The following is a 19711-nucleotide window of genomic DNA, read 5'->3' on the forward strand; positions in this document are numbered from 1 at the left end:
ATGTCCTCAACAGTGTGCATTTTATTTTGCAGGCAGGAATATGTTCATTTCAAGTGCCAAAAAATATTCATGTACATAACAAGATCAGGCATCTGTCAGAGTGTACCTGAAGGTCCAGATTTTAGGAAAGTATTCTGCCCTTTGGGAGAACTTAGGTTGTAAAGGATATATTTGAAAACAAGTAACTTCTCATTTTTTCTTAGCATAACAACAATTCCCAGCGGTTTGGCTGTCATAACCGCTGAGTTTACATGTTACGCACATGTGTTAAAGATTGTAACCCAACATTCAAGATAGTGACAGATATGATTTTCACTTATAAATTCGAAACAGATGTAAGCATTTAAATATAAAACTGTTTCATTCTTGTAAACATTTAAATGTCCCCAGTTTAAACCCAATTTGTACATGCATAGTGCTTAAAAAATAAAAAATAATTAAAAAAAAAGGAGCGTTTTAATGCAGTGGCTTAAAAACTTAAAGAAACTGCCTTTCTAACACAAACTATCCTTCCTTTGAAAATCCGGGGCTCAGTTTTCAAAGCATTGCCTAGGAATTTAGCCTGCGACCCCCATTGACACTAATGGGAATTGCATAGCTAAATCCCCATACCATCACTTTGAAAATGCATTTGCTCTACCAATCCAGAAAAAAAGGTAGCATAAACTATAGGGAGACATTCACAGATCAAGAGATCAATTTACACTTTGAAATACAAAACCAAAGTGTGTTATTCCAGTTATGTGATCAGTAGGGGGGGATTTTAAAATTCACCACGTTCACAAAATTAGTCACCAGGAGTAAATAAAACAAAATATTTTGGCAAGTGGCAGGCAGACTTGCTAACCAGGCTAACAAGATATTTGTCAGCAGTAAAGAACACCAACTGATGAAGTGATAATTGCATTCCGTTGGTGCAGTGTTATTCTACAGTTAGCAAATGCTGTCTTTTTTTTTTTTTTTCCTTGTAAGCCAGGTTTAGATACCTATGTTTAAAATACTTCTGTTGTTCCTTTGCAACATGGAAATGTTTAGAGTGAACAAGCTTTGTCTTTGTCCAGTTCTGATTCTGGTCCTTAACATTTTAGTTCCACTCTAGTAAGAGTTTTCATGGAGCGCATGCTTTTATAAATAGGGAGCTAACATTTTGTGAACTAATGGGGATGTTACCTTACTATTCATAGAGGGTTGTTTATTAATTCATTGGAAATAAGTGTATACCTGTTTAATGTATATTTGTGTGTACTTGTGCATGAAATGGAGACAAAAAAACAACTTTGTTTTGTAGCTGTTTTACTGCAGACTGAGTCCCTGTCATAGCCCATGGCCCCATTACACTGGGCAGAGTATAAATAAGTGTTTTAACAAAAGGAAGACAGTGTTGCCTTAGAGTTCACAAGCAGATGAGATTATAGCTCCACTGAAAGGTTAATACTATGTCAAAAGTTACGAAATAACAATTTTGGTTGACATGTTTCCTCTTCGGTCAGCAAACTCATTTGTTCTTCTGAATAGAAGGTGCCTATAAGTACAATATGAGCTCTTTGGGGGGAGGGGAATTTTGAGGAGTGAGATGGTTGTGAATGGCTTCTGTGAGTTTGCTGTCTTTAAAACGAAAAAGTCCCATTCATCTTTGGGGCAATTTAGCTCCCAATTCCAATACAAATACTAATAATAGTATTGTTAGTATACTTGTTATTATTTTATCTAAAAAAATTTAAATGATACATAGATGGCAGTCACAGTGATTTTTTTCTAGCTGTGCATCCTCAAGGAAAAAATTGTAATATTATTTTGGTATTCTGTCTTAAAAAAAAAAAAAAAAAAAAAAAAAATTGTAATAGCTTGTAGTTGTATATGGTTAGCATCAATCCTTTCCTAGCAGAGCTCAGCAGTGTCCTAGGCTTTGGGATTTTTTTAATTAAAGAGGTCAAAATCCATTATATCTAAATTTCAAAGAATTTACCAATTAGCTGTAGTCTGCAATGCCCAGCAGGTGGCTTTTATACTATTAAAGGGAGATTGTTTCCATCTCTGATCAAAGTAAAAAGAAAACAAAGGAAAATATAGAATATTTTTCTGTAGACAATGCAAACCACAGGCGGTGTAAATTATAGGTGAAAACTGTATGTAGGAGACTGTTCAGCTGTACCACTTCAAGCAAAATTCACTGTATTTTCACGCTGTTCCCCGTGAGCATTTCAATGGCAATGTCTAAATCTGTTTAGATCAGAGATAAGCTGAGAAGATTAGACAGTTTGCTATTTCCTAAAATTAAGATTTGAGCTTTTGCTTATTTATAAGTAAAAGTAAAAATGCACAATTAGGTAGATTAATGAATGCGATAGAAGTAAAATTAGAGAAAGCTGTCTGTGCTGGAATGCCGCAGGATTCAGGAAAGTTCCAATTTGCACTTTTCAACGAATCTAAACTTCCCAGATTTTTACCTACTTAAAAGAATGTTTGTGACCTTTTGACCCTTTTGTTATCCCTTACTCAGAAAGGCCTTTATTCTGTAAGGCTTAGGTATAAAAAAATAAAAAGAGCGTTAATGGCATAACAGTCCTTTCTGATCACCCTGTGTAAGATGTTTATGCAAAGTGTCAATAGAAGCAATTGGCCTAACAGTGTGACAACCTGCTTTGCTTGGAAATGGGCTAATCTCCTGTTTGGGTTATCCAGAGGTCAGGTAAGGATTTCTTTTTTTGCATTCCCCATAGTGTGTGGGTGCATAACCTGCAAACACTATAGGGAGCAACAGAGTCCACGGATGCCACAAAGATGTTGGGAAAAAAAAATTCCTGCCCTCTTTGCTTTTCCTGAATTTTGTTTGGATCTGCTTTTGATTTTTCCTTTACTGGTCCCATCCCAGAAGTCTACGTGAGCGTGTAACATGTAATGCAGACAAGGCCCAATATCAGTATCTGTGGCTTCACTTTGGGTTTTTTGTTTTTTGTTTTTTGTTCTGACCTCAAACAGGCATCATCTTTTTTTTTTTTTTTTTTTTTTTTTTGAAGTTCATGTGGAATCGTGCTTTAAATCCCCATTTTTCAGGGCTGCCCCCGTTGCCCTGTCACAGCAGGCTGAACTCAATGAGCGCTCAGGCAAGCGGAGCGGCCACGAAATAGGCCTTGGCTGCGGCCTGCTGGGAGCTCCTGCCGGAGTGAATCAGCTTCTGTGTGTTTTTATAACTGCCTTTTTTTCCCCCTGTTAATTATGCCCCAAGGCTGTGGAAAGACAGCATTTATCTGTTTCAACAGACGAAGCAGCAAGTGTTCTGACATGTTTATCAGGCAAATTGTACCTGACAAAAGGTAATTACACATGCAATCAAATTCAGAAGTAACAGGGTGATTAGGGGTTAATAAACTGTTTAGCATTAGAAATATTCTGCTTTTGAGCAAGGAGAGGGGGCCCAGAAGGACATAACCAAGAATTATATGTTATAAGAATTACTTTTCTTTTGATGGAATATTGGGATTCACAGGAAGGTAAGCAGGATGCTGAGTGCACAACTTCTCATTTTTATCTCCAGCTGCTGAATCACTGGTGCCTACTTGTACAACCAAAGCTTTTTGCTGACACTCTTGATAGTTCAGAAGAGATAACAGCACCATTCTGCCTTGTACTAAACTACCTTGATACTTTTAAATTAGACATCACCAATAGTGTTGGTTATACTAGAAAAATGCGAACAGACACTGACCCCATTTCTTTCTGCAAAGCCCCTTTCGTTGTCTTGTGTCAATGTTGACTCTGTGGACAGCTAGTTCCCAAAGTTGCATTCTCTCCCAAGATTATTCCTGACAGTTGCCTGAAAGTAAAAAGGAAAGGGCATCTGTATGATAGCCAAGGATGTGACAGAGGTTCAAACAGCATTGAAAGGGCCGGATGGTTGATTCCAACAGTTTTCAGTGCATAACATTCTCAAGTAATTACAAGATGGCCTAAATACAGGAACACAGATGAGATACTCAGGACTTAAGGTAATATTAAGGCAAAGCTTTACTAAGACGTGATTATCATTAATTTCTACACAAACATGGCCGTATCACTTAGATGGGGGGGAAGGCAAGAGTTCTTGAAGAATAGATGCAAGTGCCCCATTTGAAACAGAATCTTAAAATCCTAAAATTTTCCCTGAAATCTCAAGATGTTTTTATACCCATGGCATCAGTATTGTAATGCATTGTGTCAAAAACAACAACAACAAAAAAAACACGTTAGCTATCAAGTCCTTGAAGTGGGACTTACTTTGACTGAAAAGTAGTTTAGTATGTCTTACAATAATATCATTGTGTTTAAAATGAAAGTTTTACGATTAAAAATAGCAATTTTATCTGCATGATGTAAGAGAGTAGAAAGGGAACAGCCTTTATGTATACTTACATAAAGCACTCTAGTGCTTTATGTAAGTATATTTAAACACCTTTTTTTTTCCAAGTGGTGTATATTTCAAGCAGAGGAAGCTTACATTAGACATGCAAAAGGTATTTAGAAAATACATAGGCATGTACAGAAAGTTAGAAAATCCAAGTATTTTAGGGTATCACTCAAAATGCAATTGTAACGCAGCAACAAGACACTTAAGCTTTATCTACCTTGTCAGTGTCAGTAAGCGGACAGTCTATTGGACACTCCATCTGGTCTACTGGAGAGGGTAGAGCTTTTCTCATGTTCCTGTCTTTCTTGGTAAAGATTCACACACACACTTCTCTGCAAACTCTTGTTAGTTGTTCCCTGTCAGAAGGGCTTGAAAATCAGTTCCCCTGCTCCTATGGAAACATATTCTGCTTCATTATAAAATTCTCAGGTATAACATTGCCTGTCTTAGCTTACTCTTACCTTCCATGGTTGTTATGGGATAAAGAGAGTGCAAGTGCACAATTGTTCTGCATAGCAGAGTAAGTATGCTATACAGGAACAATCAGGTGGCTCCTTGGGTTGGAGTGGCTGGCTTTCTAACAGCTAATGGGTTGCGCTGCTTCCAGACTCTGAGGGTAAAGGGAAAGATTTCTGTCCAGTTTGAAGTATTTCCTGGACACATTAAGTTTGGAAAGATACATGTACAAAATAAACATTTTTTTCTGTTGTAATTTAAATACAATAAATGCACATTCTAACTGAAGAAATAGCAGCCAGCAGTGCAAATGTGATGTGCTATGCTATAGACTTTGTCTAGTTTTTAAGGCAGGAATATATTTATTGCCAGGATTTGCTCTGTCCGTGTATTTCTCTTAATACAGTGCATGTCACTGTGGACTATTCCTTGCTAGCTAGTACATCATGTTTTCATTTCTTGTGACAGTAGTAACAACCTTAGTGGGTAGAACAGCAGTGGGGAAATGCTGCTTTAATTTGGCCTCTGACAGGTTGATTTTAGTTGCCACAATAAGGGCTATCACTGCACGAGCAAATTCTCCTGTACCTTATACCTTACAACTGAGAAAACATGCAACAAGCTCACCTGAATTTATATTCCCAAAATGTTTTGTTTTATTGTAGCTGATACGTTTTTTGGCAAAACTAGTATTTATACAAATAGACTTGCCCTTGATACAAATAGTATTTTTATTTTTCCGCATGAGTAGTAATTACAATATTTAAAACCTCCGAAATTTACAACCTTCTTTTATTTCAGTGGAATTTAACATACCCCTCATATTACATCTCTGTAATATGAGTTACATCAGCATGTCAAGCCAAATCCACAAAATATTTCCATTATATCTTCACCTTGAATACTGTGTAATATTACCAAAGGCTGTTCCCTTTCCTTGTGGTATTGTCCACGCCTAGGCCCTGACACATTGTAAGATTATTTTAATATATGTCTATTTTGAATGAAAATACAGCAAAAATATAGGGAAAACCTTGTGTGTTTTTTTTTTTTTTTAATTCTCTATTGAAGAGTTGGCCATGTGTTAGTTTTCTTGATAAATTTAGTGTAGCTATTTGTTTGCATGAATTAAAAAAAAAAAAAAGAAGATTTTTAGATTTTTTGTATCTTCTTGTTCTTATTTTCAAGAGTCTTTGTACATAAAGTTCAAGATATCTTTATCCTTTACTAAAATCATATTCATCTACCAAAGAATTAGGTAGGCCAATGTTTCATTATGTTCAAATTATATGTAGTAGTCCAAATATTTGTCTGTATCTTTGAATGGATGGACTGTTTTCCAGATCATACGCCTGTGATCAAGACAGTCACAGCTTAATAGAGGTCTTTCTGTTTTTATCTAAAAGAAATATTCTTTATATAAGGCACACATTTTTTATAGTAGAAGACAGTGTAAATGAGCAAAGCAGCAGAAGTTGAAGCAGACTGTGGAGTTGATGCCTCTGCAGCATGGCTGGGGGATTGAAGATAAATTCGTGACGGCACTAAAGGGAAGCGTATGGGAGGACTGAAGTTATTTCCCATACGTGTGGTGATCCAGGAACTATCATTTCTGCTAGACAGTCCTGGCTGCTGGTGGCTGCTTGCCAGCACAGTCCCCTCGCAAAGCGCCTGCGCTGACTGTACGTCTGCCAAGTGCCAAGCCAGATGCAGGTGATATGAATGGCCAGGACACAGATCCGAGGAGCTGCACACCAGGCAGCTCTTGCCCACCCACAGTGTACAGTACATGCTGTCAAAGCCCATTACACACAGCAATATGCTGCAGTGCAGAACTGCAGCTGTAAGGGGGACAAAACACACAGTATGTAATTGTGCACAGCAGCAGTCCAATCTTCAGCAATGTCTGCGGTCCTCTGTCACATTTACTGCAGCAGCAGGGCACATTTGTCATGATGTAGCCCCTAAACGTGTGCAGGAGGGAAGGGAGTTATGATAGGATAGCATGTGTCAATTGATTGCATGTCCCTGGTCCTTCACGTGGCCTGCCACATGTCATGACAGCTGCTTTAACTTAGGAAACTTACTAGCATGAGGCTGGTTGTGTGCAGCTCTGACCAAGTGCGGAGAAAAGAGGGAGCTGTGTTAGTGCTGGGCACATCCCCCTTGCTGATAGTGTTTTCAGTGCTCACTCTTCAGAGCCAGGACTGCCTTGGAGCACACAGAATGTGCTTCATGTTGTCTTGGGACATTGTTTTACCTCACGAGTTGAAAAGCAACAGACTGCATGGTCTGTTTAGAGCCCTACATGCCTATCTGTGTTTGATCCGGTGACAAATTAGGTCTAATCTTCCACCCCCACCATCAGTAGCACTAAGATGTCCCAGAGCCACAAGACAATCAGATGGCTGATTGAGATGCTGGAAGTGTGATATGAAAATCACTCATGCAAAATTGACAAGAAAGTTTCTTTGAACTTGACAACACTATCAGTGATCAGTGGCTTTGTTGCTGAAGGGACACCGAAAAAGTTGTTTAGAATGTATCCACAATCAGTATCAATGTTACAATGGGATTAAGGAATGAAATCTTTCACCTTTGATTTGCTGAGAACATTGGCATTCTCCCATGTGGAGCCCATGACAAATGGCATTGTAGTTGGTAGTAATTTATTAATACATTCCATTTGCTTCTCTGTGAGAGAGAGGGAACATGAAGTCTCCAGATTACATGGTCTGTGTTCCTGTGGCTGTCAGCTTTGTCCTCTCCAGCTTGTGTTGCACATCTGATTGTCCTACTTTCTGCTCTTTTGATCATGCTTTGGAATATAGTGCACAGCCTCTGTGGCTGGGCGCTACTGACTGGTGTAACACAGGTAATAAGTGGTGAGTAACATGCAGCAGCAAGTGAGGCCATGGGTTTCACAAATGCCACTAATTCCTGAGTTATCAGAGTGTGATAGCTCAGGCCAAGTCTGTTTGCTTAGTGACTGAAGGCATAGTCTCTTCTCTCCAGATCAATAGGAGAATTGATGGTGATCATCCTGAGAAAGGACGTTATGAGAAAGAACTGCTTGTATTTGACCTTGACAGTTATCATGGATGTGTAGTCAATAGAAAATGAAATGGGCTCCTTGCCTTTTATATGCTTTTCACCCAAATGGGGTATGAAAATGTAAAGCTAGGGGTGTCATTGAGGTTTTTAATCGTCTTTGGTGGACTTTGGAAGGACTGAGCAATAATTATTTCAGAAGTCTGTTATAAAGCCAGGAAATACTACTGCGTGTTCATAAAAGATTTTATTACATATATGGGAGGATTAATTAATTATAAAGTAATTAATTTAAATCAGATGCTTTATTTGAAAAGAACATAAGAGGGGGGTTAGAAAGGTGACACAGTTAGAAACCATGTAAATTTGAAGCTGCAGAGTGTGTCCTTGCTGTAACAGTTCTGGTTTGGCTTAGAGGCAGCAGAAGCAAATGTTTGAAGTGGCAAGGATTCTTTATTTAAACTGTGAAATTATACAACCCGCAGCAGTCTGTTAAGTTTCTTAGAGTGGTTTTGTCACAGGCAGTCCTTTTCCACCTCACTGTTCCAGGCACCAACTCCGGGCGAGCAGGGGCTCTGGGCTGCCCTGAGGCCCCAGCTCAGCAGAGCCACCCTGGGCCCCTGGAGCTGGGACATAGCGCTGCTAATGGCTCCCCACGCTCGCTCGTTGTAGCAGCAGCTTTGGCTAACACAGGGCAGCCTGAGAACAAGCCCACATTAGCCCTCAGCACCAGCAGGATGAGGCCGGGCACCAGACACAGGGGGGAAAGCTTGGGGGTGTCCTACCGTTGATGTTTCTGGGAGCGGGGCCCCGGCTCAGCCTGCAGATAGCTGTGGGAAAGGCTCCACCGAGCGGGGCTGCCTGCACCCATCAGTGCCTGGCCTGTTTGTCTCATGGCCGTCCTGGGGGAGTCAGGGGTTTGGGCTGGCTGAGGGGTGATTTGGCTTTGAGAGCTGCTAGAGGTGAGGCATTGTGTCTGCTCATAAAAGTGAGCTGCTGTGCTGAATGGCAGCTCCAAGATCGTGAATGAAAGGCCCAGTCTGAAACTGCGGCCAGACATGGGGCTGTGCTTGGAGGTTTTTTGACACACACGCACCCCACTCCCCACCCCCCAGTTTAAGTGTTTTGAGTTTGTTTCAGCCAGAAGTGTGCCCAGCACTCGGGGCTGAGTCATGGAGATCAGTCACCATGGAGAGTCCAGCAGGGGTTGTTTAATTCACTTAATTGAGACTACCTGCCCCCCTGGTTTAATGTACTGAGAGCAGCACCAGCCGCGAGTGTCCCCTTCTACCTGCCCACGGTGTATCAAGCCCCCAGACCACCAGAGAGGGAAGCCACGAGCATCCCCTCCCAGGGCTGACCCTGCACAGCCGCCTCCCGACACACAGAGGGAGAGGGAAAGGCGCTCAGGAGAGAAACCAGTGTGGGATGCAGGGGTTCTAGGGCCTGGCCCGGTGCCTCCTGCCCACAGAGCAGGGGCTCCAGGCTGCAGCTACATACTGGCTTCCTTCACCTGCCGTTTCCCCCCCAGCTCCTGGACCTCTTCATGGTGTGGGACTGGTCCACCTACCTGGCTGACTACGGGCAGGCCACCTCCAAATACCTGCGGGTCAACCCGAGCACAGCCCTCACGCTGCTGGAGAAGTAAGTGTGGGGCTGTGAGGTTGGGGCTGGGGCCGGGGCCACCCTCCCCAGCATCTGAAAGCCCACGGCTGTGCTTGCCCAATGCTTAGGACCCTGCAGAGCTGCTGGCTGAGCCTGAGCGCTGGTCGGAGCCACGGCTTCCTAAGCTGCCGCTGCATGGGCAAGAAATGCGGGAGCTGTCGCTGTCGTGGAGCCAGGGCGAGCTTTCAGCCGCCCCGCGAGTGGGCTGGGGCAAGGGACGGCGCGGTTCCACCAGCCGAGCATCAGCCTGTTTTATACAGCTGGATCCGCGCGCTGGGATGCAAAGGCATTTTCTAACGGTGTTTTCTTTCCTCTCTGGCCTGCCGCGAATGTGTGTTTTGCAGGGTTCACAGAGGGTACGTATCACCGCTATTGTTACAAAGTATTGTTGCTTCAATTTATTTTATTTCACAAATTTCGTTTTAAACTCCTTTGATGCTGGAGATTAGCAATAGCAGTATCAGGTAATTTGATGATAACTAAAGGACTCCCGTTCACTGAGTCTGAACTTAACCTGGAGCCAAATGATTTGTACAAATTTTGTTTTGCTTCCCTCCTAACGCAATTGGTAGACTCTGTTTCTTGCTAAAATGATACTTGATAAAAAGATATTTGCTTAGTACTTACATGCAATTTGTGAAGTAATATTTGTTGAAATGACTTTTGTATGGTGGAAGTTTAATTTAAGACCACAGGTTTTGTAACCTTTTGGTTCTTATTAGCACAAAGATCAAAAGAGAAACAGAAGTAAACCTAATGAAGTAGATGGATTTTTTCTTTTCAAACTGTTTCCAATGTGTTTGTATCTTTTGCTTTTTATTTCTCCAGAATGAGAGACTCTAGCAAAAAGAACAACATTTTTGCTCAGTTCAGGAAGAATGATCGTGACAAGCAGAAGCTAATAGAGACTGTAGTAAAGCAACTTAGGAGTTTAGTGAATGGTATGTCCCAGCACACATAGGCCTGCTAAATCAACTGTATCTCATCATGCCAAGAGGTATTTCTTAGCCACTATTTCTACTAAGCAAAGAGTGGTATCAATTAGGACATTTGTTTGGCCAAGTAAAGGAAAAATGCAGTAGATTAGTTGTATACAGATTCCTCAGTAAACAGTTCTTTGTACGTATTTTTAATGGATCGAATACTATTTTATATATTGTAAACAAATGGTGAAAAATGAGACTGTACAATAAAAACCAGCTCAGTCGCATTGTACATGGAACAGCTGAACTGTAAATACATTATTTAAATGTCTGTAGACAAGATGTTCAAAATTTTGCTCTGGGTAGGAATTATTTGAGAAATGATCCTTTAGTTGCTGTTTTCAGGATGACTCCTAATTAAATGTTTGGTTTTTTTTTTTTTTGGCGTTGATACTTGCATTTCAGATACTGCCTGTCATTTTCCTGCATTAAATGTATACTAGCCTTAACGTGATTGGACATAATTTTGTATACCACATTTTGTAGTCTGGAGGTATGAAAAAATCTTCTGATTTTTAGTACCTTTGAAAACTACCTGAGAATTAGACTTGATATTTATTTAGCGTTAGGACTTATAGGCTTTATTCTCCGAAAGGGTTTAATCTTGAGTTTGTGAATGTAAATAACCATTTGAGTTCTTTATGATGTGACTTTTTTTGTTTCTGTTCCTCAGGGTTACCATTTCTAACTGTACTTTTTTAAGACCCCGGGTTCTTTCCCCAGGCTGCAGTAAGGAGTAGACTTGCCACTGTTGGTTTCGTGCCGCATCTGTTTGTCAGAATGCGCTTCCTAGAGCCAGCCCCATCCTAGCTATTTACGCTATTTAGCGTTTGTCCCACAGCCGGTCTCTTTGCACCGTCCCCTCCTGGCTATTTTAGACACGAAGAGAATGTCTAGCAAATACAAACCAAATGGAACGTGTAAAAAATACTGTACATTTCGCTGTATTTTTAAGTTATTGACGGTCTAAATACAGTAATATAAACCTTACCCGTGTTCGTGTTTAATTTCACGCCTTAAAACGCGCCTTAGGACCGCGTTTCGCTGGGACCTGCCCGGGTCCCGGTTTCGTTGCTGATTTACCTCGGGGCGGCCGGGCGCGGGGCGGACAGGGGCCGGGACCGGGGCTGGGATCGGGGCCGGGGCTGGGATCGGGGCCGGGGGGCGACGTGCCGAGCCGTGCCGTGCCGTGCCGTGCCGAGTCGAGCTGAGCCGAGCCAAGCCAAGCCAAGCCATCGGGGGGGCGCCCCTCGGGGCCGGGCGGGAGGCGGGAGAGGGGCTCCGGGGGCCCCCGTCCCCGGGGGGAGCTGCCCCGACCGCCCCCGCTCGCCCTCCGCCGCCATCCCCGCGCCCCCTCGATCGATCCCCCCGGCTCTCCCGCTCCAATCACCGCACTTGGCCGCGCTGCTTAAATATGCAGCGGAGACGTCATCTCCGAAGGTGGATCGGGCGCAAGTGGCCAATATCTATATAAATGTGGCCGAGGGGCGAACCGGCAGCAGGAGGCGAGCGGGGCCGGGCGGGCCGGCAGCCGGCAGGGGCCCATCGGCGGAGCGCCCGGCCGCTCGCTGCCTCCCCCGGTGCTCGCCTGGCGGCGGGGCAGGGACCGGGCGGCCCCCGGGCGGCCCCCGCAGGAGGATGCCGGCGGGGCTCTCCTGGCCCGCGGCGGCGGCGCTGGCGCTGGCGGCTCTGGCGCTGCTGCTCGCCCTGTGCAGGCACCTGTGGGCGCTGCGCTGGAGCCTCAGCAGGGACCGCGCTAGCGCCCTGCCCTTGCCCAAGGGCTCCATGGGCTGGCCCTTCTTCGGGGAGACCCTGCACTGGCTGCTCCAGGTGAGGCGCGGGGCGGCGGGTGCGGGGACGGGACGGGGACGGAGGGTTGGGAGCCCGGGACTGACCCACGGCTCGTCCCCAGGGCTCCCGCTTCCACAGCTCCCGGCGGGAGCGGTACGGCAACGTCTTCAAGACCCACCTGCTGGGCCGCCCGGTGGTGCGGGTGACGGGTGCCGAGAACATCCGCAAGATCCTGCTGGGCGAGCACACGCTGGTCAGCGCACAGTGGCCCCAGAGCACCCAGATCATCCTGGGCTCCCACACCCTGCTCGGCTCCATCGGTGACCTGCACCGCCAGCGCCGCAAGGTGAGCCTCGCAGGGCACGCAGCCCAGGTGGTACCTCCTGCCTAGGCTTGGGCCTCAGTGGCATGTGGGTCCCCTGCTTTAACCACCTGCCTCTCTTCCCCCTCCTTCTGCTCCTAGATCCTGGCCAGAGTGTTCTGCCGCACTGCCCTGGAGAGCTACCTGCCGCGGATCCAGAAGGTTGTGAGCTGGGAGCTGCGGGGCTGGTGCATGGAGCCGGGCTCCATCGCAGTTTATTCCTCCGCTAAAACCTTAACTTTCCGCATTGCAGCTCGGATTCTGCTGGGACTCCGCCTAGAGGAAAAGCAGTTCAAGGACCTGGCCAAAACTTTTGAACAGCTGGTGGAGAACCTCTTCTCCCTGCCCCTCAACATACCCTTCAGCGGGCTGCGCAAGGTACTGCCGCCTGCCCCGCGCCTTCTTGTGTGGGGGCCGGGGCCAGGCTGTGGCGACACAGAGCCCCTGTCCCCAGGCCTGCTAAGGGGACCCACAAAGGGCCAAGACCGCTGCAGCACCTGTGCCGGGCTGAGGGCCTGATGTTTTGCTCGCCCTGCTCCTGATTTGCTTCCAGCACCTCCCTGCATGGCCTCCAGTACAATGCAGGGTTGCCGTGTGCATTGCTGGAGCCTTTTCTCCAGGATGAGTTCCAGCTCCCCTGAACCTCTGTTTTCTGCTGCTGTGCAGCTGTCGGCTTGTCAGATCCCTTCTCTGGAGGTTGCCAGCATGCCCCTCGCCTCTTCTCACTTGTTACATACATTGCTAGTTTTGGCTTTGGCTAGTCCATCACACCTGGTCCTGTCCCATCTCATCCCACCTGGACTTATGCTTGCCCAAGGCAGAGGCATCTTTGGGCATGAGGAAAAAGGTCACAGCAGGGACCTTCCTGTGCACCTCAGGCAGGCTGAGGACTTGAGATCCACTTACGGTCCGTGGTCCCTTGTCCCCCAGCAGCGGACAGACAGTGAGGAGTCCTGGAGGGGATCATGGCAGAGGGACAGCCTCCTCTGCCTCTTACAACCCCCAATTTCTTCCCTGCTGTCCTGCCCCTTTCTACCTGCCTCCCCACACTCCCACTCTAGGTTTTGGTCCTGTGTCCCACCCCTCCTGTCCCATTTCAATCTGTTGTCCCTCCCCTGGCTTTGGGCCATTCACCCAGCCCAACTCTCCACCTCTTCTTGTTCAATCTCTTATTTCCACTGGGAGCTCTGCCCCACCGGATCACCTTACCCGGCCAGCCCCAGCTCTCCCCCATCTTCCCTGTGGCTCTTCTCACCAGATTAAAGTTCTTGTTCCCCTTGTCCTGCAGGCTGACACCACTGTGAGCTTCCAGCTTCCATCCTGTCTCAGGTCAGCCACAGCTTGTCTGGCCCCAGACCAACCTCTTTAACTTGCTTTTATCTCTTCTTGTCTTTCCTCTTGCTTTCCCATTTCCTTTGTCCAGTCCTTCCTAACTCAACTCCCATCCTTTGCATCTTCTTCCCAGCTTCTGGTCATCCTAACTATCCGATCCAGGCTTTTGCAGGAGGCCTCTTGCTACAGATCCACACTCTGTGACTTTGCAGCAGGTTGCTTTTCAGTTGGCTCACGAAGGTCTTCCTAATGTTTTGCTGCACAGGAGTGCAACACAGCCGGAGATCAGTTGGGTGTGGTTAACATGAATCTGGAAAAGCCACTCGTTTTTTTACTGTCGGATGTGCCTTGCCTCCTGGACTCAGTTTTATTAAGTTACTGCTTCCCCCCCTGTCGGACAAGCTTCCTTTGGACCTGACAAGACCGTGAGTTTGTTCACTGCAGGCCCCCCTGGATTCAGTGCTGTGGGCTTGCTGCTGTTGTTTCCTCTCCAAATGTTTCCTAGGACTTGTATTTGATTAGCAACAGAAAGCTGAAAGAACTTGCAGCAGTTCTCACCGAGCTGCTACCTCTTGTGAGGCTTTGGGGCTGGGCAACAGGTTAAACAATTTTTGCTGTTACAGATCCTGGGATTAAAGATGACCACAGAAGGGGTCCCCTGGTCTCTCTGGAGAGGGGGGCATTCCCAGGGCTCCCCTGACCTGTGTCTGCCTCCCACAGGGAATCAAAGCACGGGACATGCTACATGAGTTCATGGAGAAGGCTATACAGGAAAAACTGCAGAGAACCAACTCAGAAGACCATAGTGATGCTCTGGATTTCATAATAAACAGTGCCAAGGAGCATGGCAAAGAATTCACCATGCAGGAGCTGAAGGTAACCAGAACCCTTCAGACTGGATGTCTGTGAGAGGCTTGGGCTGAGGGGTAGGAGAAAGAAGGAGGGCTGTGTTGGGACAAAGACAGTTGTGGTGGGACAAGGACGGTGTGGAGGGACCATTGTGAGCTGCTGGCTCCCTCCCGCCTCTTGCCAACCCCGAGGAGCCCATCCCCAGTGTGAGCAAGACAGCCTGGGCCCAGTGAGCTCAGCTGTGTGCTTGCCACAGTGTCAGCACGCGTGAAAAGCAGCTCATCTGCCTCCAGAGTGAAAAGTGCTGGGGAGGATGGGAGCCTCACCTGGAGTGGGTGCCAGGGTGGGTAGGTGTGTAAACAGCCCCTAGCGCTGACGCCAGCACAGAGGTGGTGGGTGGTGCACTACTCAGATGGTCTCATAGGGTTGTGTCTTTGCATTGCAACAGAGCTGGTATTTAAAGAGGAAACAAACACCTCTTTTGCCTTCCTCTTTGTGGCCACCTGGCTTCAGCCTGCCTTAGTGTGTGTTTAGGGTTATAAAGCTGTGCTCAGGCTCTGAACTTGGTAACCTCCCAGATAAAGTCTTGGATATACATAGGGCTAGTCGTGTGTTCCTCAGGCGACCCCTGACATCTAGCACAGTGTGGCATGGAGATCATGTCACTGTATTCCTCAGGGCTGGGAGCCCAGAAATCACTGAGACAGTACATCAAAATGGGCCCAGGGATGGAACGATGAGTTCCGGGTCATTCCCTATCACCTCATTAATTATATCACGTAGCTTGTGGATTGCTGTGATGCAACATGACTCGTCGCTGTGACTTAGGGATGAACCCAGCAGTCCTCACTGAGACAAAACCCAGTGAAAAGTACTTTGCCAGAGATCCTGGGAAAAAATTGTCATTAGCGCTGCATCATTCATATGTCCAGGTCATTCTGTGTCGGTCAACAACACATGACGCTGCATTTATGTAACAAGTTTTGAAGCAGTTTTGTATGGGTACAGCAGCTGAATATAGTTTAAAAGTAAGGGACACACAGTTTTAGTGTTTATTTAGATATTTAAGGAGAGTTATCTAAAGACAAATGTTTTGTATGTATTTTGTAAAAATGTAATCTCTAAATTCTGAAGTATTTGAAAGACATTACAGAGATTATCAAGTACAATTAGAAATAGCGTATATTCTTAAAATGGCTTCATTATATTTATTTATATTATTTATTATAATATTTTTTATAATAATATAATTATTAAAAATATTTTCTGGATTCAAAATGTGATTGATAAGACTTGATTAATCTCTGTTAGTATTCACATGTATATTGCACAAGGATAATTACGCGATCTCTCATTCTGGCTCTGGCTCTGACCACAAGTGAGACAATAACACTAGGAATAAAGGGTTGTTAAACATAGCATGGAGTGACATAGGGCCAGCTGGTTCAAGTGACAGTATATTTATGTGCAGTCTGGTACCTTTACAGTTATAAAACTTTCTATCTTGCCTACATTTAACAAAATGACTTGCAAATCAAACGCGTATGCTTGCAAATATAGCTCTATTATCTGCTATTGTAGAGCTCTTATCCATTGCAGGTGTAATTGGGTAGAAAGTTCAAAACTGTCCTAGAGTCATGGATATATTCAACCCTGAGAGACACTGCAAAATTTGTGACACTAGTTACTAATTTGCTTTTTTTTTTTTTTTTTTCCCTTGCATGATTTGGGAGGAAAATTTTCTCAAAAATTTTCCTAAATATGCTTTGGTTTGCACTAGTGACCTGAACTCAGAAAGAGCCTTGAAATATCAAGGATATTACAAATATATCATTCTGTCAAAACTACTTTTTTAGAAAGTTTTAAACCTTGGAAGGATAGAAAAAAGCATCCTGCATAACCATGCTGTCACTGGCTGAGTGGCTGAGCAGCAATGCTGTAGGTCCTGCATCACAGGACGGGGAGCTGGGCTGCAGCATGGGGACAGAACCGACTGTGGGAGGGTGCAGCCTCACTGTCATGGCTCATGTTGGCATTGTAACAGCTGGGATAGAAAGTAAGCAGCTGTGTCACAGCTGGGGTGGCAGCACCATCAGAGGTTGATGCAGAGAGTCATAAGGGCCATTGTTTCAAAATGCAGAGTCTCACATTGTACTGTGGTGGCTTTTAATTGCAAGCTGTGGAACTGAGAGATTTATTTTCATCTGGGTCTGCTATCTTGAATGTAAAAGTTCCTACTGATGCCTGCAGGAGGTGCGATGGGGTCGGTAGGGACTTGTTATTTCAGAGGCTTCAGTTCAGCTGAAAGATGCCTTTGAGAGCTACACTTTGGCAAAAACGTGTAGTTCAGTCAATATATGGTGCTGGGGAGAATAGCAAAGACCGGTTCTTGTTACATGACCCTTGACCTTACCAGACTTTGTTCCAGGTACCTTAAGACATCAGGTGTCCTTTCCAATGCTTTTGGTTTCTCCTTCCAGACCCAGCTGTGGGTAACTCTTTAACTTCCTGCTCTTGAGTGTCGGTTTGAGTCACCTTCCACATAAGTAAATGGTCAATTATAACTGGAGATGGATTAAATGCAGCCCATTTTAGCTGCTAGTGCATCTGTTTTCTATACATAAACATGCTTCATAACCCCTGCTGGCCAGAGAGGCAAAAGCTGGCACAACAGGGAATCGGCAGATGAAGGTAAAACCCATAATGCTTAAAGTGAATGTCACTGTATGGTAAAATGTGTGTTAAAATTCTTGTTAGGGTTTGTAAATCTTGGGAGGAGAGCTGGGAAGAGGGTGAGCGGGTCTGTGGAGAGCAGGGGCAGAGGCAGGGAGAGGACCCTCTGCCCAGGGGCAGAACCTGTGAAGGGAGAGGACAGTCAGACAATTCAATCACAACCAGCTTAGACTGACATTCAAACTTGTCACATTCCTTCCCTCCCAGGAATCAGCCATTGAGCTCATATTTGCTGCTTTTTTCACGACGGCCAGTGCCAGCACCTCTCTCATCCTCCTGCTACTAAAGCACCCCTCAGCGATCAAAAAAATCAGGCAGGAGCTGATGTCCCATGAGCTGTACCCACAGTGCCAGTGCTGCCCTGCAGGACCCAGCCCGGACACCCTGCCCACGCAGGGCAGGGACAGCAAGAAGCAGCTCCCCGCCGTGGCCAGAGATACTCATGAGGACCAGAGCCAGTGCTCAGGCCCCCTGGAGGAGGCAGAGCCCAGCAGTGGCCTCTCCCCTCAGCCCCCAGCCCTGTCAGAGCCCACACAACCCCAGAGCAGTCCCCAGCCCCAAGCCTGTCAGTGCCCCTCAGACATCAGCCTGGAGAAGCTGAGCCGCCTGCGCTACCTGGACTGTGTGATCAAGGAGGTGCTGCGGGTGCTGCCCCCAGTCTCCGGAGGCTACAGGACAGTGCTGCAGACTTTCGAGCTGGATGTAAGTGCTATGCACATAGAGGAAAGGGAGGGAGGGCTGTCCCTGGCTGCCACCATTCGCAAGGTGCCTAACATTCCTCTCCTCTGCCCTCACAGGGCTACCAGATCCCCAAGGGCTGGAGCGTGATGTACAGCATCCGTGACACGCATGAGACAGCCGCCGTCTACCAGAGCCCCCCTGGTGGCTTCGACCCTGACCGCTTCAGTGCAACCCGGCCAGAGGCCATCAGCCGCTTCCACTACATCCCCTTCGGTGGTGGGGCACGGAGCTGCATCGGCAAGGAGCTGGCACAGGCCATCCTCAAGCTGCTGGCCATCGAGCTGGTCACCACAGCCCGTTGGGAGCTGGCCACCCCCGCCTACCCTGCCATGCAGACCGTGCCCATTGTGCACCCCGTGGACGGGCTGCAGCTCTACTTCCACCCCTTGCGGCCCGGCTGCAGCAGTGAGGCCTAAGCCATGGTGCTGCCCTCAGCCCCAGCTGTGGTGCTGATCCTTGGCTGGCTGGGTCACTGCAGAGCAAGACCCTAAAGGTCTTCTTTTTATTATTATTATTTTTTTTAAATTTTTTTTTCCTCTGTAGGAAAACACAAACCAGGTCTGCCTAATCCACAGCATCAGCTGTAGCTAGAATAATAGTTTGTAACATGTTTTTTTATTGTAAATATTTCATCTCTTTCCTGCACTTCCCATTAGAGCCAGCACAAACAGGACATTTGTTCACCAGATCATAGTAGCAGTGGCATAAGCACCATGCTGCTGCTCGGGGTCTGCCGTGAAGCTCCCTGCAGGGTACCTACAGGATGTGTTCTCCAGTCAGGGAGCGGCCTGAAGCAGGGGAGGGACCAGACCTATGGGGAATAAACATTTGGGAAATGGACATTTCTGAGTATGCCTGCTTCATGGTGGCATGTCCCATGTTCCTGCTTGTGTTGCTCATGTGGTAGAAGGGACATCATCACAGTGGCAGAGTGGGCATGGGCCTGCAATGACTGTCTGGCCGAGTGACAACTGTGCCCCTCCTGCCTGGCCCTGCTGGGGAAGTGCCAAGCCAGGAGCTCATCCATGGGTGGTCCCTGGGGCTGAGGGCACCTTCCCAGGCACTGCTGAGGCACGGGATGTTTCTCTCCCGTGTAAAATGACGTGAGTGCTGTCACCTGCACTCCAAACATCCCACTTTAGCACCAGGCCAAAACCCACCCTGCCCAGGTCTGTACTAGGGCACTGCAGTAGGGCATGTGCTGCCTCTTGCCGTCAGGGCTGCACAGTGAGCACAGTGCTACCTGGGTCAGAAATGTGGCTCCCAAATGTGACAGGTCAAATCTGGAAGAGGTTGAACCACGGTGCTGAGTTAAGTGCTGTTGGCAGCTCGACCCCGTCATGAACCAGAGCCTCTGCCCCTCCT

General features: G+C 46.4%; 2 protein-coding genes across 10 annotated transcripts in view; both read left to right on the top strand.

Annotated features, from left to right (window-relative positions):
• EXOC6 (exocyst complex component 6) overlaps positions 1–11523 on the top strand; it is a gene marked incomplete at its 3' end in the record, with an annotated part of 92250 nt that extends 80727 nt beyond the window's left edge. For 4 of the 9 annotated variants that reach the window (XM_082764819.1, XM_082764820.1, XM_082764816.1 and 1 more), the window contains 2 exons: positions 9423–9535; positions 10385–11523. In XM_082764819.1, the coding sequence (XP_082620945.1) occupies positions 9423–9535; positions 10385–10517 (246 nt within the window). Of the gene's footprint in view, positions 1–9422; positions 9540–9624; positions 9869–10384 lie in introns of those variants that run through there. The other 5 variants (XM_082764815.1, XM_082764817.1, XM_082764821.1 and 2 more) reach the window with 2 other exon arrangements.
• A 786-nt stretch (positions 11524–12309) lies between these two features.
• CYP26C1 (cytochrome P450 family 26 subfamily C member 1) lies at positions 12310–19075 on the top strand. The gene is made up of 7 exons (XM_082764280.1): positions 12310–12369; positions 12452–12676; positions 12794–13069; positions 14744–14899; positions 17813–17995; positions 18161–18307; positions 18403–19075. The coding sequence occupies exons 1-7, from the start codon at positions 12325–12327 to the stop codon at positions 18760–18762; spliced, it is 1392 nt and encodes a 463-aa protein (XP_082620406.1). The 5' UTR covers positions 12310–12324; the 3' UTR covers positions 18763–19075.
• The last annotated feature ends 636 nt before the right edge of the window (positions 19076–19711 follow it).

The sequence above is a fragment of the Aythya marila genome (assembly GCF_965140915.1).
Source record: "Aythya marila genome assembly, chromosome: 7".
NCBI lineage: Eukaryota > Metazoa > Chordata > Aves > Anseriformes > Anatidae > Aythya > Aythya marila.